This window comes from Pleurodeles waltl, chromosome 4_2 (genome assembly GCF_031143425.1).
Source record: "Pleurodeles waltl isolate 20211129_DDA chromosome 4_2, aPleWal1.hap1.20221129, whole genome shotgun sequence".
NCBI classification, from domain to species: Eukaryota; Metazoa; Chordata; class Amphibia; order Caudata; family Salamandridae; genus Pleurodeles; species Pleurodeles waltl.
This window is the reverse complement of record NC_090443.1, coordinates 84920424-84947782: the sequence shown is the minus strand read 5'-3', so window position 1 is coordinate 84947782 and position 27359 is coordinate 84920424. Positions and strand designations below refer to the sequence as shown.

Here is a 27359-nt window from a genome sequence, read left to right as displayed (position 1 = left end):
TGGCTCAGGAATAGGTAAGTGCTATAGCGCTTTAAGGTATGATTGTAGTTGAGTGACCTGTTCTCCCATCTTTTTTAACAGATTGTAGTCCAGAAAGGTGAAGAGGTCAACGGCTATATTAAAGTCTTGACAGGACGTAAAGTGGGGTTGTTCCCTGTCGACTTCCTGCAAGAGATCCTCTGAGGGATTGGGCAGAAGAATGGAGGTTTCGAAACCCAATGGTGTCAAAGCATGGGAGTTGTGACTGATTCCTCTTCTGCGAAGAAGAAAAGTGTCCCCTGTGAAACGACATCTACTTCGCATGGAGCCTCTTTTGTCTGACAAGAATAAAAATGTAAAAAAGTAAAGACCGAAACAGAGAAGTTGTGCTGCTGATCATAGTCTGTGCAGCGGTGTCCCGACTGCAACCCTGCTGAATAGTGCACGAGATCTGGATTTTAGAACTACTGAATAGAATGGAGACTTTTGTCTCACAGTACACTCACAGAGAATGAAGATGGCCTTATCTGTTGATATCAACAAAGGGTAACCTCTTTGAAATGTAGGTCTGGTGTTTCTCCATCAGTGACTTCATTTGCCCAGGTGGTCCCCTATTTCATCACAAACAGCTGTCTGCCTTTGGTGGAACTTCAATTGTATGTTAAGTTGGAGTCTTCCACTTGTTTTCTGGAGGATAAGTAGAGATTTCACAACACACACATGGCCTTAAGACAACTTCTGGATGAGACTACTGAAGGGCTCGCAAGGTGTGGGTGTAAAAGTAAAGACTTATGAATGCAGGTTAAAATACCTGGCATGCTTTCTTCATAGCACACCTGTTACTTTCACTCTCACAACAAAGGTTTTGTACAAATTACAGGGAGAGTTTGGGAAACTGTAATCATCTGCTTTCTTCTTATTTATGACACACAATTCCTGTTTTGGTGCCCGTTTCGTTCTAAATACATGCTCGACACACCCATCACAAAAAGGTTTTTAGGAAGAAAAATCCCACAAGTCAAAATCATATAGAACTGCGTTGTTTGAGTAATGAGTGGTGGTGAGACTGAGTGGGTATTTTGGGTTGGAGGGTGTCTTATCGCGCAAAGGAAGGCCACTTTCAGAAAACGTTCTATTGACATTTTTATTTTGTTCACAAGGGCAATCTTGGACAGCTTTTGCTGATAGACCTGCAATGTTCTTCACTTTGGGTGATCATGCTGCTTGACCAAATCCATCAAGTTAGTCAATGTATCAGAAAAGTGAACACTTTTGGAGGTGCCTAAAAGCTTCAGTATATAACACGCTTCCCCCTTCTAGTCTATCCAACTCTGTACATACTTTGAAAGGAACCTCACAGATTCATAGTAGGAGAGCGTGGTACTTTAAGTACACCAGCCGCTGCTGACTAATTTAGGTTTAGAAATAGGTTTATGTAGATAAGGGACTAGGCTCTGAACCTAGGTAGTGAAGAGTTCAAACCCCATTTCATTGTCTTGTAATACTGTGCATTCTGGTGTTAGTTCCTCAATGTGTCTGCCCTGTGTAAATGGAAGAATATATTATGAGCTACTACAAAAAGAGATATTTGGGATGCATTTGTAAATATATTTATTGAGGAGTTGTAGATCGCACAAGGGCCAAGATGGGGGCCCAAAAGAATATATTTAGTATACATGAGTGGATGGTGCATCAATAAGTGCACAGCTTTGCAGTTGTCATTTCTTAGACCGACCTCATATTTTCATGCAAGAATTACTGTGAATTGTTGTAGAGCTTCTTGTGCTATTAACATTGCTCCTCTTGTCAAGGCAGATCATACAGCAATGTCTTTAACAAAAACCGAGAGTCATACTGCGGAGAACCTTTCATTTCTCCCACATATTTGTAGTAGTTGTTGAGTAACTAATGGAAGAAGCCCTTCCCAGCAGCGTGGCTTACCAGCAAGGACTCATGTTCTGCCTCTTAGCGAGGATCACGAATAATGCAGGGTGCCAGTCTAGGAGGGCACCTATTTGCTGTTCTTTATTGCCAAAAAAGTTTCTTGAAAATTCTACTCAACATATGGGTTTTTGAAATTTCAACTCCGGTAGGTCTCTGACTGCGCTCATTTTAAAACCTTTTCCCAGAATTGTAATATTTGTTTTTTGAAGACCCTCTTTTTCACTACGTTGTTTTAAAGGCTTGAAGATAAGGGTGGTAAAATCCTATATAGAGTCCCATGTAAGGAATCCATGTGCTTCCTATGTGTCACTGCATGCGAAAGGAATGTCAAAATCTGAAATGTTATTGAACAGCTTAGATAGGTGCTTTTCAATCAAGAAATTTGAGCAGGATTTTGGTGGGCTTTTGGTTGGATCAGAGAAAAGACTGTCCACTTGCAAAGATTTACTAAAGAACAGTTTCCCCTTTTTTAGTTGAGCACACAAGCGCTTTGACCTGTTGTAAGTATGGTGGACATTTAACCACGCCCACCCCACTTCCATCTTTTTCACTCGTTCGTAGGCATGCCTTTCAAAAATCCTTTAGCAATATTGGTAAATGCTTTATGTTTGTCCCTCCTTGCGGTAGTTTTGTTACCGCTTTGCAGACCGCCCCTGTTACATGGATTATTGCACGATTGCTTATCCGTTTAACTGCGAGCAAACATCTTTTTCTTTTTGTGTCTCTCCTTTGCGCTCATGCTCATGGCGGCCATGGCGCTTTGAATCGCCTTGCATATGTCAACTGTTTTACTTTTCATTTTCAGTTTATGTGGCAAGAAAAGTCTAGTTAGGAATTTACAGTGTTAATAGCTCTAACTCGATCAAAAGCCAGACCCACTGCAAATGCTTGTTTTGCCCTATGATCACTGCATAATCGGAGGCCATTTTCTGCCTCTACCTTAAAATCGTGCTGTGTTTTTCAAACGCTTGCATTTTTATGCGTGTCAGTCTCCCAGAGCCTTCCAAAAAGACCCCTTTCATTCACTATAAGGGTTTAAAGTCTGGATAAAATATATTTTTTTCTTGTGAACGTGGCAAGAGTTCCATTGATGTTTTTTGCTTTAACTACCTTTGTAGAGTCAATATCGGGAACAACATTGCTTGTGGAAATAGTTTACTCCAGCTAATGTGAAGCATGCCAGCGTTGTTACTTTCCTTCGACCTACTTTTCAACAGCTCCTCCAACATGTGGTGGAAGCCCCATATTTGCGTCACAGGATTTCTTAAGAGGGAATCAGCACTTGAACTATCTCCTTGGATACTATTGCTCCTGGGCGCACTAAAAATACCTTCAGGTCACATCATGTTACCCCATAAAATTAAAAGTGGTACAAGAGTGGCACTCCTTCAATGTTTACGAGTTGTGAGCCGGCTCGCTTTATACAGCAATACTGGTCGTCCACCTACAACTATTCACGGCCTTCGACTAGATGGCATTTCTAGAGAGTTTCACTGTGCAAAGTTGCCTTTTTCACTGTCTCATAGTGAGCGTACATGCTGAGGTTCTGACATTAAAGTTCCTTACCAGTTTACCACTATGGAAACGTAAAGGGGAAGAAACCACTGAAGTCCTTCTGAAGGATGGTGACATATGTCTATAGTATCGTGGTTTAAGGGGCAAGCTTTTATTTTCTTTTTCAGAATTTTGTACATGCCTTGTTTCTGGTGGGGAAACCTTTCAATAGAGGCTGCAGGTTCTTTGGTGTACAGATTATCCTGTTAAATGTTTCTTATCTAAGGCACTTTTTTGTTTTGTTGTAGCACTCAAATAGTTTCACATTCAAAGGGAAATACTAGTAATCTATGTTGGCCGATATTTAAACAGATGGACGAACGAGACAGAACTTTTTTAGTTCATCCAAATAGCCACTTTCGTAGCAGACAAAAGAAGATCATGTCTTTCTGGTTGGCAGTTTTGCGCAAAAACTGAATCAACCCACACTGCCTCATTACGAGCCTGGCGGTCACCAGACCGCCAAGCTCTCAGATAGCGGTCTGACCGGCGCCTTTGCGGTGGTATGCGCTCCTCATCACAACCTTGGTGGTCGGACTGCCAGCTCCCCCAAGATCGGAGATCCCAGCAGTCTGGAGGTGGTGGCGGTCCTAATCCGCCAGGGCAGCGCTGCTACGACCCCCTTCTCCGCCAGAGGTTTCATGGCCATACCACTGCCATGAAAATGCTGGCGAAGAAGGGGTACAAGAGGCCCTACGGGGCCCCTGCACTGCCCATGCACTTGGCATGGGCAGTGCAAGAGCCCCCCTGGCCAGCACCATCTCAATGTTCACTGTCTGCTTTGCAGACAGAAAACATTGCACGGGTGCTAGTGCACCCTGTGTTCTACAGCATTGCCGCAGGCTCGATTAGTAGCAGGAGACAATACTGTAGGCTGTTTCCCGCTAGGCCAGCGAGCAGAAACTCAGGTTTCCGCCAGCTGACCTGGTGCGAAACTGTTAATTGGGCAGCGGGGAGGTAGCCTGTATGGCGGCAACCTCCTAGTTGGAAGTTAGGCGGATGGTGTAAACCGTCCACCAAACTCATAATGAGCCCCACGGTGTCGGTTCTCCATTTTTAACCCTTTTCTTGCAACCGTAAGCAAATGTTCAGAGGCCGTTTGGATTTAGTTACAAAAGGTTGCCATAAGCCACTCCCGCATGCAGAAGGGCCAAGTACTTGCTAACATTTGAGTGCAGAACTATTGCCTATCTCCTTTAGTTCAATTTATAAAATGCTTTTCCTCTGGCTTGAGGTGCCCATAGAAAATAAATGCCATTTAATGGTTTTTGTCTTGTGCCCTGCAGTGATGTCTTCTGTGCCTCACTACAAAATACCGAAGACTGCTTTGTGCCTCACCCTGTGAATAAATTGATTCTTTTTCTTTTTTTCCACAAGTCAGGCAGAGAGGCACAATTTTTCTTGCTTTTTTTTTTTAGGAAAGTTTTGTTTAATCCCCAGTATTTTTCATTTTCTTCTGAGCCTGGATCCTTTTCAGTGCATGGTGTACAGAAGATTTCAGAAAGTCAGCTCAAGAGGGAGTAGTCTATAGAGGACCACGGTCTACGAAAAAACATGCCAAGTGGTGACATTCCTTTGCTACCCCGGCACTCTGAAGGACAACTGCTAGCACCAAATTGTTTCTTTCTCCATCGATCCTGAAACATTTCTTTCATCATTGATCCTATACATGATCTCTGGAGCATCTGAGCCTCCAACCCCAATACAGGGCTTCTTACCCTAATGTCTAGATGACCCCCTTTCCTTAAACATGTTCTTGTTTTACAAACTCACTACCTTCAACTGAGCCACTGTTGCCTTCTCGGATTCCCTCTGTTATACTCTAAAGACTCCAATGCTCCTTATCTACCCTTGGTGGCCATTCCTTAAATCTTTGATATGATTGGATCCACCTCATGACTAGAAAGATTGGCTCCTGTCCCGTAATGTACAATTGTAGTACAAATGCCCACCGCCCACTTCATGTGGAATTTTCTCCAGGGATTTCGCCTCAAAATCCAGGCACAAACCCAAGCAAAGCGTGAGTTTATTTTCACTGGATAATGCCCATGTTTTTGCTTTCGTGGTTGCAAGCAAAACATAGAAAACTTTGAGCTGCTGTGTGAAAAAAGCATACCCACTTATTCGCCATGTACCTTGTTGCTGCACTGTTTAAATAAATGGGGGCAGCTGAAAATTTCAAATGATGGGCTGCATCCAAATGGGGCTAAGGATCACGAGAAATCTTTCTTTTCAGCTGCGTTTTAAATATGATTTTGAACTGTGTATTAAATATGATTCTAAAATGTTTATTTAATATAATAGCTTCTCTGCTCTTTCTTTTTCTTTTTTACTTTTAATAACTTTGAAATTATTTGCTGCTCTGTATCACAGAAGTACTTGTTCACTCTTCCTACTCTCTGAGTTGTGGTTGGTATCACAAATTTCCTCCTAAAATGCTTTCCATCCCTTCCTGGTGGAGCCAGTAGACCAACAGTAGTCCATAATATTTTTTTTTTAAAAAGGAAAACTTACTTTCCTGCATACAGCCAAATGTGCTGGTGCCCTTGCCCTTAATCAAAAATGGCACCCAACCAAGTGATGAACTCAGGTCACCCACACGCAGAGAATCACGGGTGATATACAAACTACTGTGGGTGTGCCCAGAGCTCATCTTTCCTTCTCTGAGCATTGCCTTTAGGTCTCTAAGTTATTGGACTCTGAGTGGGCATTGAGACTCTTTATTTTAACCGCATAATATCTTGGCAACTAAAATGTGGTTTGCAGCTTTGAGAAGTGACAACTTGTCCCGGCTTTTGGGTAAGGTTTTGTTGGGGTGTAATGCATGTGGCTTTGCGGTGGCTTGAATGTTGTGAGGAGGCCCTTGTCCCAGCAATGGTTGTCTGTGGTCACATGTCACGTTTCTGTTTCAGAATTTCTTTTAAAATGGAGGCTTGTTTAAACAGAAACTGGTCGTGTGCGTGACGAGGCACTTTGGAGGTTTAAGGAATGTGCGGATGTGAATTTAAGCACAGATAAACACTGTGGTGTTTAGCTGTGTTTAAAGTCTGAGTAGCTGCAGCCTCTGGACCGGGAATAGCTACTTTTTGACGTTGAAAGAAAATATTGAACGTACAAGTGGGTGAAGAATGTTTACACATTTATTTTTTACAATCTAGGTTAGGGATTTTTCCTGGTGCTGATCTGCTTTCTCTGCAGACTACTGGGAGGAATTGTGACTGATTTCTGCTGGTGGTAACTGAAGAATAGCAGATGCCTGAAGGAAATCTCAACGTATTGTATTTTATCTGACCTTCTGTGTTTTTGTTGATATTTTAATATCTCTTTTGTTTTAAGTCCCTCAACTGTGACAACCTTTCTCATTGATAGGGAAAGTTGCTTACGGAGGTTGATGGTATTAGGGAGGACAGTCAGAATGGGGCGAGGGAAGATATTAAATTGCTTTATCTGGATGTGGCCGAGCCATGATGCCAAATAAATCTTAAGTGATGTACTTGCCTTCTCAGATAATTTCTTTTTGACAAATAAATTCTGAATAACGTTAAAACCCCATGTGCATTGGTTGCTTTTTTGTGTGAATATCTTCTTCTTGAAAATGTTACACATAATCAATACAATGAATACAATCCTAGACCCAAATGAATATAGGACTGCTCAATATTAAAAAATGGACTAAACTTATAGGCCTCTTGTTCATTAGAAGTCCTCAGATTGGTATACGAGTTGGGGGAAGTGGCAAATATTCAAAGTTGAATTGACACGGCTAACCCCAAAACCAAATTAAGGGTCCTTATCACAGTCTGTCCTCATTCTCTGTCCCTTTGTGACACCCCCAAATCTGGCGGCAACCTCCATGTCTGCTTCTAACATCAGCGCAAGGCCACCTCCATTTGGGCAGAAGAAGAAATCGAAAGGAAGAGAATGTCAAACCAAAGAATTTTGACGCCCCACACTTTGTCCAATGGACCCTGCTCTAACCATGCCAGATTTCTCCTGCAACTAATAGCATGCTCTTTCGGCTACCTTCACCCCAAAAATATATCTTATCTTCTGTCTTGGCAGTAGCTCTGTGGTGAACAGCATTTCAGTCTTAGCGCCCACTGTCTCCATCTGCTTACTAATTTCTACAACGTTTTTTCGCCTGGCATCCATATCAAGGCATCTTGGAAGAGTGGGATCAGTCCGCAATCTTCCAACAGTATTCCCTTCTTCATGTTGCTTTAAGCAGTACACTGCTTGTTTTCTGCTCCTTGAACACAAAATAGAATGCTTGGGAGTTTGATGTTACTAAAATTATATGTATAATATACTTACTTATAGTTATAGGGAATTTCAGGAAGGCCTCTTCATCCAGTGGTCTATTTTTGGGTTGTTCTCTTTTTTTTACCTCTAAAAGCATACTGCAAGATGCAGGGAGTCAGCCCACTGCAGCCAATGGCCAACTTCACTATAAGTAGTGGCATTCTTCCCTTTCACCAGGAGCACACCCACACACAAAGTAGTTCCCTTAAGTACTTGGGAACACTATGGGGTCATTTTGACCCTGGCGGTCCCACTGCCAACAGGCCGGTAGTGAAGACCGCCACATTATGAATGTGGCGGGTTGGCCTCTGCCAACCTGCTACATCTCCACTCATACCGCCATGGTAGTCAGAACCGCCGGACTGGAGATAATTATCTCTGACCCGGCGGTCCACGGAAGACTGCTGGCGGTACTAGGAGACAGCCTTACAACATGGTTCCTGCGGCTGTAGCACTGCCACGAAAATCATGGCGGAAGGGCTAATGGTGACAGGGAATTCCTTCCCTGACACTGGTAGACGGCTCCCCCCCCCAGCAAGAACTAGACCCACCTTCCCCCTCCAGCCACAGCGGGCGGTGTCCTACTGGCGGGCGGGCTGGTTATCGAACTGCCAGAGTACTCTGCCTGCCAGCACGACTACTGCCAGATTTCTGCCCAAAGTGTGGCGGAAATCCAGCAGTACCCATGATATGGCGGGCGGCCTGCACTGGCGGTCTCCTGGCGCCTGCAGCTTTTGCGGTCTTCATGGAAGACCCCGAAAGTCATAATGAGGGCCAATGTGTGCTTTTTGAGAACAAAACATTTTGGTGTGGGCCCAGGAGCTTTTCCAGCATTAAGCCTTTGCAAACACAGTGGCCATAAAGAAAAAAAACATTGGCAAAGACAGAAGGCTGGCGGACAATTCCAAACCTTTTTCTTGTGTGTGGGAAGTATCTCACTCTGTGCTGTCAGGTGAATGATAAAAAGATAGTTTTTATCTCCTGTTCAGACGGAAGTGGTCCTCAGTTGCAGTCTACTAGACAGAGCAGCTGTGTGGTTTGCTAAAGACATCTTCGGGAGATTCAGAAAGCTGACCTAGGAATGCATGATGCCTGTTGCTTGCCGTTGGATTTGTAGTTTGTAACTCACATTTTCTTGCTTTCCATTTGCTGGCTTTATTTGCTTTATGCTGTCCAGCTTTAGTTTTTACCTTCCCTTGCCCAAACCTTATTTACTGTATCCTTCCAAGTGCTCCCTTTCTGTAAACAGGACTGTAAATCTTGTTCTTATCTCATCACATGTGCTCTGCATTCAAAGACCAAGGTCAAATGTCAGGCACTGTCCTCCAAGGGCACTTGTTACTTTGTTACTTTTCTTTCTCTACCTTTAAAGTGAGAGGATTTATGTAACAATCTTCCTGGATACTGGGGATAGGAAATAGCTTTTTTCTAGCACACTACAGCATTTAAATGAACTGTGTAAATATTTCAAAATATATCAGAATGAGGAACACAAATTAAGCACATTTTTTGTTATTTCTGTGTGCTGGAAACAAATACTTTAATATGATCAAAACAAATCATTATACTAGGTAATGCAATTTCCACACATTTTCATCTGTGCACTGTATAGTTTTATTAGTAAAACTGTATGTCTGTGCAAATGTAATAGTAATTTCAATTGAAAATGTGTTGTGTGTAATAACTGTGTGCTGGAGAACCATAAATACTCCACTCTATGCCACGCCACTCTACTCTGCACCACTCCACCACCCTCTGTGCCACTAACCTTTAGTCATGCTGAACAGCAGCCACACTGGTGTACAGCATTGGCTAAAACACACTGGTAAAGCCAATAGCTCTTGCATAGGCAAGACCTATTGACTTTTCCAATTATGTTTTTTTCAGTGCTGTTAATTAATTCATCACTAGTGGACCTTGTTTGTACTCAGGTTTCTTGAGCAAGGCACTAGTTTTGGCAAATTTGGCATTCATAGTGGTGCAGTTAACAAAATGTCAGAACGCTTGTTGGAGTGTGCGTCCTATTCTGGTATTTTAATATGTGTTGTGTTTCCTCTAGTAAAGGACTGTGTACCCAAGGTGAACTGATTCTTTGTAGAGAGTCTGTTATATAAGTTCTCGGGCAGGCTGAGGGCATCCTTTCTCTTGGTTGGGTATCTCCAAGGCACTCCATACTAGGCACATTAACCTTGTGACCAAGAACAAAGCACAGTTCATGCATTGTATTAAAAGTACTAGAAACTTCAATTGTAAATATAAAAATGTATTAACCCACCAAACATACCACCATTATATAATATACGCTGAAAGTTTTAGCACATTATGACTGTTAGAAAAAAATGGAAGCTGCACACTGCATTTGGTATTCTGAGCATGGGAGACAATATTCCCATTGAAAGATGCGTTTATAACTGTATAGTTTGTACATATATTAATTCAGACAGTATGGACCATGCTATATTGTCACAGGTGTTTAACCATAAGAAATGACCAATTAGTGAGAGATTTTACATAACTATATCCCCGGCATGTGGGTAACAAAGTAAATCACTTTAAAAAAATCTAATTAATCTGGTATCTTTTGTTGTGATGGTCAGTGGGATCCACCTTCCTACACTGAGCATCATCTGTATGGCAATGAGCAGTCAGCCATCTGTTAACATATGGCAAGGGATTCCAAAGTGGAAGAGGAGGAACAATGAGCTCTATGAACATTAGTAAAGAAAGAAAGGTGATACGAAGACAGTTTTGTAAGGGTGGTACTGAATCTCTTTTTGCAGTCACTTGAAGCTGCTGTGTTTATTGTCCTCAAGACAGGTGCAGCTGTTCTGTAATCCCATTCTCACCAATTTCTATATAATCACTGAAACCTTCTGATATGATTTTAAAATTAAGAGAGAATCTCCTGAACAGGTCTACGCAGTAAAACATTACACACACTCAAAATTACTCTTCTGCATTTGTTTGAGGGCTGCTAGGAGGGAGTTTTTGCAGGGTCCTTATGTACATGGACAGCAAACACATATTGAGCCTTTCACTGTAGCCTCATCTTGAAGGAGCCAGCCCTCTATAATCTCACATGATCTTTCGTCTTGTACATACCATAACTGAATTACATCTGAATTACATCAGCCTGCCAGACCTAAGAGCATTATAATAGCAAAGCTACACTGTGTTATTATGTAATTATACAGTACATCACAAAGTCTGCACCTTCGCTTCAGTAAGTAGGTGTAAGAAGGGCAAAAAACAAGACTAGCCATACCCAGGCAGGGTAACAACCTGGCAAATTGGAATGCTGCCATATATAACACTCTTGAATTTCCAGAGCTCTAAAAAGCAAGTTGTCTTTCTTTAAAGGGAAACAGCTCTTCAACATTTAGTAATTACAATTGGTAAATAAAGCACATCATTCCAAATGCTTGGAAATCATTTTGTTGTGGTGTCACTGATTTAGATACTTCTGCACACAAAAAAAATATTTGGGTGATGGAGGAGCAAGCAGGATTATGCAAAGCTGCCCTTATGTGAAGGGAAAATGCATTGTGGCAGCATAGATGAGAGACAAAAGGAGCACACAATTTCTAGAAGCCAGCAAATAAGTGTGCATTAATCTGGGCTACTGACCAAACGTCAAACAATTGCTTCAAGTTGACAAGTGTAGCATACTTTCATCAGTCTATGCATTTTCCCTAACATACAGCAATAAGTGGAACCTGAACTGGGGCTTAGCTATGAAAGGTATGTAGATAACTCTTTTGAGTGATTTCATAGACTATAATGTTGTTCCATGTATAATGCGAATCTAGGCCGTGTATAGGGTGCATATGACAATTGACTTATAGTTGGCTTCTGCCAGCTGCCCACGCTCCAACCTCATGTGCCAAGAATTAAAGACAAAAATATCAACCTTCAATGTAAAACAGAATACTTAAAGAGGTACCCTTTAAGTGTCTGCTTTGAACAATGTGAAAGCAGAAAACCTGGGATCAATCTTGGCTTCCACACTTGACAAAATTGTGTGATCTTATGCAAATCGCTCTCTTGTGTTTAATTTAGTGGACTATAATGTTGCTCTATGCATAATGAGAATCAATGTCACATATAAGGTGCATGTGGCAAATGACATGCATGTAGATTCTACCTACCACCCACGCTCCAACTTCGTGCACCAAGAATTAAGGACAAAGCTTTAGCCTTTGATGTAAGCAATGCTCATCCTGTAGCAGAATTACAGAACATGCAAACAGAAAACCTTGGATCAGTTCCAACTTCCCAACTAGACCAAATGGTGTGTTCATAGGCAAATCTTTCTCTTGTGTTTGATCTAATAGAATGTAATGTCTCTCCACGTACAATAATAATCTTGGCCACATATAGGGTGTTCATGACAATCGACTTGCCGCCTAGTTCATTAATAGCATTGTTGTCATGGCAAGGGCATGAATGTTTCTTAGTTATAATTAAATACAAGTTATCACTTTTAGTAAATGGCTGTCAATGTAGTGATGTAATCTGAAATACAATGGTGAAAAGTTTCTACATTTAACAAAATACACTTTTTTGACTTGTGAAATGACTGTGCATATTTTGTTGCAAGAAATACTTGCCAGTTTCATGGTTTGGCAGCTCAGCTCATGCAGAAACTCTCCCTATTAATTTGTTAACATGCCCATTTCCAAATAAGATAGGGTTTGAAAACAAGGTGGGGCCTGAGTTGATTGTAAGGGTACCATTGGGCTCAGCCTTTGAAGTCGGCAACATTTCCTTGGAATCGGGCTGCATGCAAGCAGATGCCACTTCACAGGGGTAGCATTTTGTCCTATGATAAAATGCAGGATTTCTTTTGCAGTGGAGTGGGTTGAAGTCGGACTGGGGGATGTGGTGTTTTAAATAAATAAATATAGCATCTTCTTTATTTAAATACTTGTTTATGTTATCATTTATAGTTTATACAGTCTATATTGCATCATTGTGTTACCTCACATTACTACACATCTCCTCCCATGAAAAGAAAGAGAAAAAGAAGAAAAAACACAAATTCAACAAATAAATTATATAAAATATTTAGCATTGTTCAATTAATCTATCAGGTTTTATTGCTATTCTTGTAGATTTTCTTAATCTTTGTTTTTCTTGTTGATAATTTGACTGAGTATTTTTTTTGTATTTCAACTCCTATTTGCTATTTCTTGAAAAACTTTTTATTTCTTGTTACTTTCTTGTTGTTATTCTTCGCTGTAATTGCTGATCCTCGTATTCTTGTTATCTCCATAGATGTTGGGTGAAATCTGCTTTGCGATTTCTGTTTTTGTTGTTTTCTTACAAATGCTAAGTCACATATTTGATATTTTTGATCTCAAATATTTATTTTGCTGTCTGCATAACATTTCATTTCATCTTTAGTTTCTTCATATTTCCTTAATATTTCTGCATGATCTTTTGGCGAACTTGCTAGAAGTTGTGGTAAATGTGTTTGTCTGGATTGTCCGAACATTAGCTCTGAAGGACATTTCCCAGTTGATCAATGTGGTGTATTTCTATAATAATGTAAAACTTGACAAAAAGCCTGATTTATTGAAATTTGTGAAGGTTTTGCTGTTAGAATTGCTTTTTTAATAGTGGCCATTAGCCTTTCTTCTTTTCCTTTATCTTGAGGCCACATTGGAGTAACTCTTCTGTGTACTATTCCCATTTAATTCACGAACGTTTGAAATTCTGTGGCATTAAAGGGTGGTCCATTATAAGTTTTTACTATGGCTGGTTTTCCCCATGTAGGAAATATTTCATGAAGAACTGGTAGTACAGTTGACGCAGATGTTGATGCAATTACCTTTACAGTGGGGAATCTGAAATATTCATCAATAATTTCTAAAAGATAATGTCCAGACTCCAATGGTCCATAAAAATCTATTGCAATATTTGACCATACAGCATCTGGTAAATCAGATGTGTAGTTCTTCCATTGTTTTTTCTTTAGTAATACATTGACATAAATGACAAGTTCGTATAATTTCTTCTACTTCACTGTCTATTTTGGGAAAACATATTTTTTCTTTTGTGAATTTTTTTCTAGCAGAAATACCTCTATAGCTTTCATGTACCAAATCAATTACGCACCTTTGCAGCACTGATGGAATGACTATTTTATTTCCTCTCAAAAGTATTCTGGATGCTGCTATAGATATTTCAGATTGTACATATTCAAATGCCCAAACCTCTTTTTTTTTTTTTTTTTACTTTAATTGAAAATTATTTGTTATTTTTTAGCCTCCATTTATTTTCAAGTATATATTTTTTTTCTTCTTGTATTGTTACATCATTTTGAGTTGCTTGAATTAGTTCCTTTTCTGAAATATTCACTGGTACTGTTGATCTTATTATAAAGCATATATATTCTTCTGTTGCTGATTGTGCTTCAATACCGTTTTTAATTGGATGCCTAGACAAGTAATCTGCAGGGTTATATTCTTTTCCTGGTTTATGTACGATTTAAAAATTATAACCTATTAGTCTCATTCCCCATCTTTCAATTCTTGGGGGCATTTCTGTTTTAGGATTTCCAAACATTGAAATTAGTGCTTGGCGCTCTGTTATGATTACAAATGGTTTCCCATAAAGGAAATCATGGTAATGTTTGCATGCCCAAACAACTGCTAAACTCTCTTTCTCTGGTTGAGAATATCTTTGTTCAATTTCTGACAAACATCTCCTTGCATATGAAACTACTTAATGAGGAGTTTCTCTGCCAGGTTTTTGCTGTACTAATATTGCACAATGTCCTATTGGACTTGCATCTACTACTAGTTCTCTATATAACTCGGGATCAAACAATTTCAAATTAGCTGCTGATGATATTTCTTCTTTTATTTTGTTAAATGCACATTCACATTATTCATCACGTAAAAAACTCCTGCCTTTTTTTGTTAGCTCTCTGAGTGAAGGGCTTATAGTGGCAAAATGTTTAAAATATCTAGAGCAATAACTATCCATCCCTAAGAATGACCATAGTTCCGATATATCTTTTGGTCTAACTATTGCATTTAAAGATGCTATCTTTGTTGGAACTGGTCTCATCCCTTCATAAGGGAATACATGGCCAAAGAAAATCATTTCATGTTTGTATATTTCACATTTTTTGAAGCTAAGTGTCAAACTCTAGTGAGTTGTTGACAAACTTCATCTAATGCCCGCTCATGATCTTCCTGTGTTTTTTCAAAGACCAAAATATCATCACTACAATTCATAGTATTTTTAACAGGTCTTAATATGTTTTTAATAGTTTCTTGGAAGATTTCAGCTGCTGAACGTATGCCAAAATGTAGTCCTTTATATCTAAACCATCCTAGATGTGTGGAAAATGTTGTAACATATCGAGATTGACTATCAATGTCTAACTGGTGGTATCCTTTGCATAAATCTAGTTTTGAGAAAACAGTAGCACCATTAAGATTACTAATCATATCATTTAGATGTGGACCTGGGTATATTTCACTTTCAATTGCAGTATTAGGTATTCGAATATCCACACAAATCCTGATATATATCAGTATCTTTTTTGGGAACTATAACAATATGCAATTCCCAAGGAGTTGGGCCACTGACTGGTTCAATTACATCTTGTTGACCTAACTAATGTATTTCCTTTTGTACTTTTGTTTGTAAATGTATTGGGATTCTTGTATGTGTTTGTGCTACTGGTTTTACTGCTTCATTAATATGTAATGTTATTACTGTATCCTTTAATTTTAATACGTGATGCTCTGACGTCATATTACAAGTCATTGCTAATAAACCTATGACTTGGGCAGTGACATTACTCAATAGACATGGTCCTGGAACTTCACCTTTTAATACATGTATTTCTTCTTTACACGTTATATCTTTATATTGTAGAGTGTCCGCAAAATATCCTGAACAGAAAACAGGTTTTTCGCTCCCCATTGAAACACACTAACATTTGACGGGCTTAATGCACGTTGAATTCAAAATTTTCATATTCCGTGATGCACATAATATTACATGTTGTCCAACTACCTAATACAAACAGGATCTTCTGTGAACCAACCATTGTATCCACAGAAGTTGTTTTCTTTATGTCTTCTCTTTTTATCATATTAATTTGTTTAATATTTGCTTCTTAACACATCATATACAATCTTTCAGATTGTTCATCTTCTTCTTGTGAATTATATTCAACGCCTTCTATCTGTCTGATAAATGTAGTATTTCCTGTTTCCTTTTTGACATCTGAAACATTTGGTTTGTTCTAAATTTCTTTTGCATTTTTGATTTCTTTCTTATCTTTCTTAAATCTGCATACATTTGTAAAATGGTTACATTTTCCGCACTCCCTGCATTGTTGTCCTAATGCTGGACATGTTTTCACATGTGGGATTTGGGACCTACATCTATAGCATATCCTCCTTTCTTTATTTGATGTTTCCAATTTTATTACATTGTTATCTTTTTTGGACATTTGTCCAATTTGTTCTATTCTTTTCATTCTTCCTTCTTCCGTATTTAAAGCTAGTTTCTTTGCTTGTGTCTCTGTTCTGGCCATGCAGAGAACTTCTTGTAAGACATATGTTTTCACTAATAACTTCTTTCTAAATGTTACCAAATTAAATCCTTGTATGATCCTTAGTCTTATTGTCTCCTCATTGTTACATTTTAAAAAATGTACAAAAGTTACTAATTTTCTTAATCTTCAAATTCATCTATTGTTTCATCTTCTTTTTGAAAGGCTGTATTAATGTATTAATATATCATATATATACATATATAAATATCCAATACCAACAATTGCAAAACAATTGATTCGTATGCACTCCAGGAGAGTTTTATTGCTTCTATTCAAGAAAAGTGTAAGAAGACACCATATATATATATTACACCATCCACAGGTCCACCTTGTGTCGCGCAGATTTCACAGGTGCAAACGTGAGGAAAGGACCATTCCTCCACAATCTCCAACACCAACAATTGCAAAACAATTGATTCGTATGCACGTATATCAAACTTATATCTTTCAAAAGCTAGGTTTCTTTGAGGATCAAATTTCTCAGTTAAAATGTTATGAGTCTTTTATATGTACTATGATTATGTTCAGGAAATGTTACTATTATATCTTCCACATCATCACCTACTAAATAGAGTAATACGTCTTTTGCCTGCTCATCTGAATATTTGTTAAAGTAGCTTTTAAGAAGTGTTCAAATCTTCTATACCATTTTCCCATCTTTGCGCAATATTTTGTTGTTCTGAAATATCAAAAGGGAATGGTCTCCTAAAAATTGTACTTGAGATAATCCCTTCATTTTCTTCATCATTATATATCTATGCATGCACATCTATTATTGTTTCATTACTTGACTCTTCTATATGCATTAAGGTTTGATTTATTTTGTTAGTTTCAGACTGACTGTGCATACTAGTAACACTAGGCTTGAATACTGATGTTTGAATATTAATGAATTTGTAAATTAAAGTGTGTATATCACTAACATGCACACACGTTTAAGTTTGTATTATAAAGAAACAGATGTGCGCATCACCGATGTACGCTCATATGAAATAGAATGCAGTGAAATAGAGGTGTGCGTATCACTGATGTATGTGCACATAAAGTAAAATGTGGTGAAATAGAGGTGTGCGCATCACCGATGAATGCACACATTAAGTAAATATATTGGAAATAAAGGTGTGCGTATCACCAAGTGGATGTATATCTGACTTAAGATGGCACGCACAAAGCATTTTTAGTTGTTACATAACGCATTCCATACAGCAGTCCAGCATTTTCATTTAAATGCTAGATGCAGGCGTGTCAGCTGCTGCTCTGCTCGTGCTTGTTGTTAAACGCATCTCATGTTTAACAGAGCAGTGCATGCCCAGTTTAAATGTGTCTCTTGACCAGTGCTTGAGACTGAGACAATTTATCCCTTCAATTTATTAAATTCTCTTTCCATATTTTTGGAAATGTCAAAGATTGCAGGACCTTGGTCAGTTCAAGCATCACAGCACTCTGACTCAATCTGGCCCTCAGTTCATCAAAGACGCATGCAATGATGCTGCAAATCTTGACACATTTTTTTTTTTTTTTTTAAATATGTTTATTAGGTTTTAAATGTTTACACAAATAGTGTTTCACAATTATATTATAGTGCCACCTCTCCTCAATCTTCAGAGGAGAGGCAGTCACAACAGGATAAACAATAGTGGAACAGACAGTTCTCATGCAACAACCTAATCACACTGAACTCCCACCACCTTACTCATAACAAAACTTGGGACAATTTTTTACTACAGTCTATCCTGTTAATTGCCACGTATCTTTGGATAAGCGTGTTTTTTAGCACTGGTGGATCTAACTCGGGGTACCTGGGCGATATTGCCCTCCGATATTGCTTGTTAATTGTACTGAGAGTAGGGGGGCCGCGTTTATTTTGGGGTATGTGTGTGGCTCAGTGGTGTGCATTATTTGCATGTTGTTGGTGTGCGTGTGTGTTCCTCCCCTGGCCCCTACTATTACTTGTGCTGGTCACTAAGGAGAGTGGAGTGGGTTCCGGCTCATCCATATGGTGTACTCCCGGTGTGGTTGCTTGATCTGGCACTATAAGGGTGTCTGCCAATTCTATACTCTCCCGTCATCTCCATCTGTGTCATGGCGCCCCTTCATCGCTTTTGGCAACTAGTCGGGTGATCAGTGTTTCCCAAATTTCCTCTCCCGTGTGGTGTTGTCCGGCGCGTGCAAGTTTACTCAGCACCAGGGCTTCCGTCCTGGTCCAGCACAGTGTGTGGGAACGCCAGGCTTTCAGATCGGGGGCCCTGGATGCCTTCCAGTTCATTGCGATCAGCCTTTTGTATAGCACGAATGCTAGATCTGCAAACTTATGTAAGTGTCGGTGTTTCTTTTCTCTGACTCTCAGCCCTAACAGGCAAGATTTGGGGTCTGCTGCGAGTGTCAGGCCTGTTATTTCCGCTACCTCCTCTGTCACGCTACTCCATTCCCTGTTTATGTGGGCGCATTCCCATACCATGTGGTAAAAATGCGCTCCTGAGGGGCCACACCGCGGGCAGGTCGGCGTCGACCCAGGGAACATGCGGCGTATCCTAGCTGGGGATAGGTATGTTTGATGCGTGTAGTTGAATTGTGTGTAGCGAAACCTAGAATTTCTGGACACCCCCCTTATGTGATAGAGGGCTTTCAGCCACTCCTCTTGCGAGATCAGGTCGGTGAGGACTGCATTCCACCTGTCCCTTGGTCTCTCTAGGTTGAGCTCGGAGGATTTGTTCAGAATTTTGTACAGATTCGTCACTATTTTTGTTTGGTTATCGAAATGCAACATGTGGTGTAGAGTGGGAGAGCTCTCAGGTTCAGCGTCCCCCATGGCCCACGCCTTTTGGATCAGGTGGGCTATTGCATAATAGGACAGAAATTGTCCGGGGTTCACTGCTGTTAAAGCTTGGATGGCTACAAATGTCATCAGCTTCGCATCTTTGAAGCAGTCCCCGACCGAAGTTATCCAAGCCTCGGTCCAGGTCTTAAGTGTGTGTGAGCCCACCGCATTAGCGCAGCCTGGAATCAATTCTAGTGCTAGGAGTAGCGAGTATGGGAGTGTTTTATGGCCCTTTTGTATGTATCTTTGCCAGCATAGTTGCGCTACCTCCATGAGCGGGTTACCCGGGGTCCCCTTTGGTGTCTTATTCATTAACCATGTAATCAGCGGTACCCCGTTTAGCCGCGCTAGAAGCCATTTGGACTCTGCTTGTGTTGGCCTGTGCAACCAGTTCAGTATCCACTGTAGTTGCGCAGCTGCATAATACAGTTCGAAGTTGAGGGCTCCCAGACCGCCCGCATCAAGCGGGTGCTGCAGGGCGGCGAGTGCAACCCTTGTCCTACCGCCTCCCCATATTAGTTGCAGTAATACTGTGTTCAGACCTTTGAAAAAACTCCTGGGGACCCAGATAGGCAACGCCGCGAAGTAGTATAATAACCTAGGCAGCAGCAACATGTTTGCCACCGCCACCCTGCCCAGGGGCGACAGTGGGAGTTTGGTCCAGAATCCTAGTGACCCCCTTCATGGAGGTCAACGCCCTCCCTAGATTCCTGTCTCTGAGGTCCTCTTTATTGTGGTATATATGTACCCCCAAATATTTGAATGTGACGAAGCACCATTTCAGACGGCCAGCCGTGGCGTTCTCTTGTCTTGCCGGGGACCATCTGGTTAACGGAAATATACATGATTTGTCCCAGTTCACCACCAACCCCGATAAGTCCCTGTACTTAGTTAGCAGAGACATTACTAAAGGAATTGTCTCAGGCCCTTTTCGCACATATATTAGCGCATCATCTGCATACAGCGATATGCCGTGATACTGACCGCTCCTAACCACCCCCATCTCCTCTGCGCAGTACGTATACGAGTGGCCAGCGGCTCCATTGCTATGGCAAACAACAGGGGGGACAATGGACAACCCTGTCCTGTGCCCCTTGTGATTGGGAAACTGTCTGATATGACCCCACCTGTTTTTACCCTGGCGTGTGGTTTGGTGTACAGTGTCTGCACCCACTGTATAAAATTAGGCCCTATCTCCATGCACTGCATTGTAGCAAACAGGAAGTCCCACTCCAGAGTATCGAATGTCTTCTCGATGTCTAGTAATAATACGATCTCATCATGAGCCTCCGGGCCTCCGGGGGAGTGTCCCCCAGTACTCCTAGGAGCCTGTGGATATTTAAGAAGGTGTTGCGTTTTGGGATGAAGCCGTTTTGGTCTTCATGTATCACAGTGTGCATTAGTGGGGCAAGCCTGTTAGCGAGGATCTTACCCAAAATTCTACAGTCTAAGTTCAGGAGTGATAAAGGTCTATAGGATTTAACATCGGTGGGGTCTCGCCCTTCCTTGGGGAGAACCACCACCATCGCCTCTCTCAGTGTAGAAGGTAGGATTTTATTGACCCATGCCTCCTCAAACACTTTCATCAGGTGTGTTCTCAGGTGTGTCAAGCATGTGGAGTAGTATTCTATTGGGAGTCCTTCCATGCCTGGGGCTTTATTCCTGGGCATCTGCAGCACTGCTCTATTGATTTCCTCCATTGTGAGTGGGGCGTCTAATTGCTGCCTGTCTGCTAACGACATTTGTGCCATTGGAGAATCCTCCAGGAAGGACCTCAATTGCAGGATGGTGCATGTTTTACGTTTGGTGTAGTACTCCATGAAGGCCCCATTGATTTCATCCTGTGTAATGAACATTTTGCCTGCGTGCCCTTTTATGGACCCAATCGGGGAGTGTTGCCGGTTCTCGCGGAGAAGCCACGCCAGCATCCTGCCAGACCTGTCTCCCTCTGCATGTAGTCACATTAAGCGATATTTATGGTCGTGTTTTCGGAGGCGATCGTCTGCTTCATTATATTTTGTTCGTGACTCTTTCAATTTTGAGTAAGGTACCGCTTTGTTTGCCACCGCTTTTTCCAAGTCTCCCATTTCCTTCTCTAATTTATTTATTTCCGTGTGCAACGTGCGCCTGACTCCCCAGCTGGTTGAAATGTAATACCCTCTTACTACGACCTTGTGTGCCTCCCATTCCAATGCTCTGGAGTTGGTTGATTCCTTGTTTATTTCCCAGTACTGTTTCACCGCTGCGTTTAATCCCTCTCTAAACGCTTGGTCCTGTAGGGTCTCCCTCTGCATCTGCCAAGTGGGGATCTGCGAGCGTCTCCTGCCCCAGTTCAGTGTTATTCTTAGTGGAGAATGATTGGATAATATTTTAGCCAAGTATTCTGCCTTGTTTGTCAGGGCGCAGATATCCCGGGTCCCTCACATAGTATCTATTCTTATGTGTACCTTATGAGGTATTGAGTAGAATGAATATTCTCTCCTTTGAGGGTATTTTGTGCGCCATAAATCAAATATACTCATATCCGCCGCCCATCCGAGCAGGGGACTTCTGGCTGTTCTGTTTGGGTTTGCTTTTGGGGCATTATTGGGCCTATCTAGTTCTGTGTTTGGGATGCTGTTAAAATCGCCTCCCCATATAGCTGGGGATTCCGGGTTCACCAATAAAGCTGGGGTAAGTGTACCCAGGAATTCAGCTGTAGCACTGTTAGGGGCGTAACCTCCAACTATTGACAAATGTCTACCGTCCAGGTCCCCCTCCAGTGCCACATATCTGCCACCTTTATCAATCGTCTGGTGAGTTATAACAAAGGGAACCCCCCCAGCTATCCAAATCAGCACTCCCCTGGCATATGCCAAAAACGTAGTGCCCACCAGCTGACCACCCCATCTTCCGCGCAGCTCGCATAGGTCAGCTTCCAGACAATGTGTCTCCTGCAGGATAGCTATGTGTGTGCCCTGTCGTTTAAGGCGATCATATACCCTATTTCTTTTACTTGGAGCCCCCAACCCTCTTACGTTCCACGTGATTATATCATATTGGTGTGCAGTGAGGTTTGCACTTAGCGCCATTTCACATTATGTATAATTGCCTCCCATCCTCTCAGACCAGCTGCTTCCACGCGGGTCCCCTCCTGCTCAATCAATTGTGTCCTCCTGTGTGTCAGCGCTAGCAATATCTCCCGTATCCCGTGTTGACCTTTTGAGTTCAACTTAACTGTTGATCCCCCTACGCACCCACTACTTACACTCAATGCTAACCTATTAACTAATACAAACTACTAATCCCGTTAACAAACAGCAAACTTGGTGTCCATTCGAACACCCGTGGGGCAGCCATATTAGCGACCAGATGTGGCCTGTGTACATGGCCCACACCCTTCCGCAGCCGTTAGCTGCCTATACTGCTGGGCACCCCCGGGACACCCCCCCCCCGGCCACACCCCACCCCACCCAGCCGGCCGCCAGAACCAAACAATACCGTCCACGATACAGTCAAGGCCGCTCGAGGCCCGAGGCAGCATTCACCAGCACGTGGACAGGCGTGGCTTCATCACGGGCTCCTCAACCAAGTTGTCCCCCCCCGCGGCCGGGGGGGAGGGAGGGGGAGGAAGGTGGGGAAAGGAGGGGGGAAGGGGGTCGAAGCAAGAAAAGAAAAAACAAAGGGGGGGGGAAGGAGAGCGGGAGGCTGTCCGCGTTTACAGTTCGTCCGCCGCTCGAGGGGTGAGTTTCGGCCCCGCAGGCGAATCCGTAAGACTGTATGCCGAGCTGATCGAGCCAGAGTCCGGGCTGTACGCTGAGATCTCCCTCAGAGCCGCAACAGTGTTCTGTGTGTGCAACGGAGTGGCCCTCAATACTTTTGCCCTTTCCTCCGCCGCCTGCTCCTCTGTGGGCTGGTCTTTTGGCCTTCTCTTGGAACGCTTCCGCATTGGGGCAGTCAGCCATTCCTCTCTGTCCTCTGTTCCGGATTGGGATTGCGCCAGGCCCTTGGCATGCAACCACGTCCAGGCGTCCTCGGGGGATGTAAATACATGGACGCGTTCATCCGATGTGACTGTTAGCTTTGCAGGGAATAGCAGTGCATATTTGATGTTGTGTTCACGGAGGCGTTGTTTGACCCTTACAAATGAATTGCGCTGTTTTTGTACTTCCTGTGCGAAGTCTGGGTAAGCATTGATTTCTGAATCTTCGTGTCTGAATGGGCCTTTGGTGCGGAATAGCTGCAAAATTAAGTCGCGATCCCTTTAATTTAAGAATCTCGCGATCAGAGGTCTCGGTGACTGGCCTGGGGCCGGGGGCCTCCCTGGTATCCTGTGTACTCTTTCCACCGAAAAGAATTTCGACGGGGACCCGTTCAGCACTTCCTTGATCAACCATTGCTCCAGGATTATTTCTGAGCTCTGTTCTGCTAGTTTTTCGGGGAATCCTATAAAGCGCACGTTGTTTCTCCGTGATCTGCCTTCCGCCTCTTCGGCACGGCGCCAGAGTATTTTTACCTCTGCGTCCAGCTGCTGTATTTGTTTTTGGTTAGCCAAGACCGAAGGATTCATTTCCTTTATCTCCGCCTCCGCTGATTTTACCCTTTCCGCTAAGTTACGGTGATCCACTCGTAGCAAATTTAGATCTTGCGATACTGAATCAATCCTGTTCTCCAGGGAGGTTTTAGGCCCTCATTCTGACCTTGGCGGGCGGCGGAGGCCGCCCGCCAAAGTCCCGCCGTCAGGTTACCGTTCCGCGGTCGAAAGACCGCGGCGGTAATTCTGACTTTCCCGCTGGGCTGGCGGGCGGTCGCCTTCAGACCGCCAGCCAGCCCAGCGGGAAAGAGGCTTCCACGATGAAGCCGGCTCGGAATCGAGCCGGCGGAGTGGAAGCTGTGCGACGGGTGCAGTTGCACCCGTCGCGTATTTCACTGTCTGCGCAGCAGACAGTGAAATACATGTAGGGGCCCTCTTACGGGGGCCCCTGCAATGCCCATGCCAGTGGCATGGGCACTGCAGGGGCCCCCAGGGGCCCCGCGACCCCCCCTACCGCCATCCGGATCTCGGCGGTCCGACCGGTAGGGGGGGTCGGAATCCCCGCGGCGGTGCAGCAAGCTGCGCCGCCGCAGAGGATTCAATGGGGCGGCGGTACACTGGCGGGACCCCGCCAGTGGTGCCGGTCCGACCGCGGCTTTACCGCCGCGGTCGGAATCCCCATTGGAGCACCGCCGCCAGGGTCAGAATGACCACCTTAGTGTCCATAATTGCTTGCAGTACTTTTTCGAACTGGGTTGAGTGGGTTTGCAGAGTGGTTTCCAATTCTTGTAGGGTTGGAGCTAACTGCTGGTCACTTGTTGACTGCCCCTGTGTGTGACGGTCCTGGTTTTTCGTGGATTTGTTTCTTGCAGCCATGATGTGCGTCAGGTGAGTGGCTCGCTGTGAGCGGGCCGTGTAATCGTGCAGCTGCTGTTTGGTACAGGACTCCGGTGTGGCCCTTGAGTACAGCCAGTCGACTCTCCCCTTGCGACGCTGCCAGCCCAGTCCTCCACACACGCCGAGTGGGGGGTAGGGGGGCAACAGGCGGTCACCGCTCCAAGTAGCCTGCAATCTCCCCTCGACCGCAGTACTCACGAGATGGGGGGGTCCCGTCCAGTCCCCCTGGGCCGTGGACCCCGCTTGGTCCCCCCTAGCAGTCCAAAGCAATCGATGCCAGAGGGGGGAGAGACAGAAGAACCCCCCCCTCTGGTCCAACGCCACCCGCGCCCCACGGGGCGTGCCTCACCCCCTGTAGGCGGCCTCCACGGGCGACCCCACCTCCACTCAAACGGGGGGCAGGGGGGTCCACGATCCGGAGTGTCTCTCTGCAGCCTCCCCTCGGGTCCCTCACCTCCTGTCGTTCCAGCTGCTGCACCCGCCTGGTCCCGGGCAGCCGAAAGATCGCCGCCCTCGCCGCAGCTGATTCAACTTCTGTAGGGGGAGGGGCGGCCCATGCTCGGGTCAACGCCCGCTATTTTCCCCGCATGCAGAGGGGAAGGGGGGGGGCACCCCCACGTCCTCACCCCCGCTCCAGCAAATATTGTGCCGGGGGGTCCGCCGCCACACGGCGAGAGGCCTCTCCCGGCTCTGCCGCTCCGCCTCAGGGCACGGCGCGCGATCGCGGCCGTCTGTCTGCTGCGGCCCGCTCCTCCTCTCGAGCGCGGAGCAGCGAGGGCAGACGATCAGGGGCTCCAGGGGTCTCCGGGTGCCCGATCCGATCCACGCATCGTCCGCACCCCCCTCAGCGGCCCGGGGGGCACCCACAGGATACTTTTTCAAAGGGCACGGGCTGGAGCTCCGAATCTAAGCTCCCGTCCCGGCCGCCATCTTGGCTCCTCCCTCTGCAAATCTTGACACATAAGTAATCTTCCAATCTCCACAAATAATGTAGGTTCTTCCTCTCGTCACCATTGTGGTATTTTAAATAAATATATGTTATCTTCTCTTTTCTAAATACTTGTTTATTTTATAATTTATAGTTAGCGTCCTATCTTATCTAATGTCTGTCTTCAACTGAACTAACCAGGATTCTATAATTCTACTCCTCAGAACCTTTATACATTCTGTATTGCATCACTGTTACATCACATTACAACAGGGGAATAGTAATTACCAAGAGGTGGAATGAAGACCTAGATACAGTTGTCACCTCTCCACCAGCAAACTCTGTCTGGCTTCTTTCTTCTTCTCTTTGTCCGTGTACAGTGTGTGATTCAGCTCCAGTAGAAAACAAGGCCCAGGGGGGTTAAGGCAAGTGTAAGAGCTCAGGAACAAAAAGACCAACATTCTGACTGCTCACATTTTTTATGGTGTGAAGCTCGAGATGGGTGAGCCACTGAAAGCTTGAGCCATACTCGAGCCAAATGGCTGGCTCTCGCTCACCTTAACATCTTTAATGTGCTTCTGCTTGACACCAAGGGGCGGCTCCTCCGCAACGGCGGAGGGGCGTCGCCCTCCTGGTCAAGAGCCAGGAGATGAAAAATAAAACTATAGTTTAATATAGCTTTATTTTTCATCTGCTGGCTCAGCCTGCAATAAAGGGAGGGGCAGGGCTGGGCCACGGGAGGGGGGAGGAGGGGAGAGTGCACCTAAATGTGCATGTGTGTTTGACCGGCTGTCTCAGGCCGGCCAAACAGACATGCACGTGTAGGTTTCTACAGCTTAGCTGTGTTTAACAGCCGGGCTGGAGAAACTGCACAGACCCCAGGGCTGTGTCTGAGAGGCAGACACTGCCTCTCAGACCAGTCCTGGAGCTGCGTTCATGCTAGCTTTAACATGAAAGTAGCACCAGGATTGCTGGAGAGCCTGTACTGGAACACCAGAAGGGGAACGTTAAGCGAGGCAGCAAGAGACGTCAGGTAGCAACGATGAAAGCGTATTTTATTTTATTTTTTTCCCTGTTTCCCCCGTCCCCTCGACCTCCCCCCTTGACATTTGCAGCGGCTGCCGCTGCTGCCACCTACACTCTAACCTCGAGCACCAAGAACTGAGGACAAAGTATTAACATTTGACATCAAAACATACCTGTTTAAGGGCTGAACTGCACATGTGCAACAAGAAAACCAATGATCGCTGTTGTCAATTATGTGATACTATGCCAATATTTTATTTCACAAAAGGTGCTGGAACCCATACCCTTTGAGAGTGATCTCCTAGACCCATTGTGATGATTGTGGTGTATTATATGGTGTGGTTGTGTGACCTCACCATGTTATGCACTCACAAAATTGTCTTGGGTCCAGATAGGCTCTCATTACACAAAAGAAATCTGACACCAATTTATTAAAACAGATTATGGCCCTCATTACAACCCTGGCGGTAAATCCTGCTTACCTACGTGCTAAAGGCCGCCAACATAACGTGGCCACGGCGGAAATCCGCTACAGGTATTGCGACCCACATCTCGTAATCTGCCACAATACACACACCCACACAAGTCCGCCACACCAAAGGTCAGTGATAAACTGGCGATACCAAAACCCACACCGTCATGGCAACAAGAATACGCCCACACTATCACGAACCCACGTATCAACGCGGCGGTCTTTCAACCGCGGTAATCCATTGGCGGTACACACCGCTGCGCTCAAAATACACACACACTTACAAAACACAACCACATTGGACAATTCCAAATACACACACCTGATACACATACACACACC

At 43.8% G+C, this 27359-nt stretch overlaps 1 protein-coding gene across 2 annotated transcripts in view; it reads left to right on the top strand.

Moving 5' to 3' along the window:
• The window catches only part of STAC3 (SH3 and cysteine rich domain 3), a 163056-nt gene extending 156027 nt beyond the window's left edge, over window positions 1-7029 (top strand). For both annotated transcript variants that reach the window (XM_069230787.1, XM_069230786.1), the window contains exon 11: window positions 82-7029. In XM_069230787.1, the coding sequence (XP_069086888.1) occupies window positions 82-183 (102 nt within the window). In that variant the 3' untranslated portion in view covers window positions 184-7029. The remainder of the gene's footprint in view (window positions 1-81) is intronic.
• The last annotated feature ends 20330 nt before the right edge of the window (window positions 7030-27359 follow it).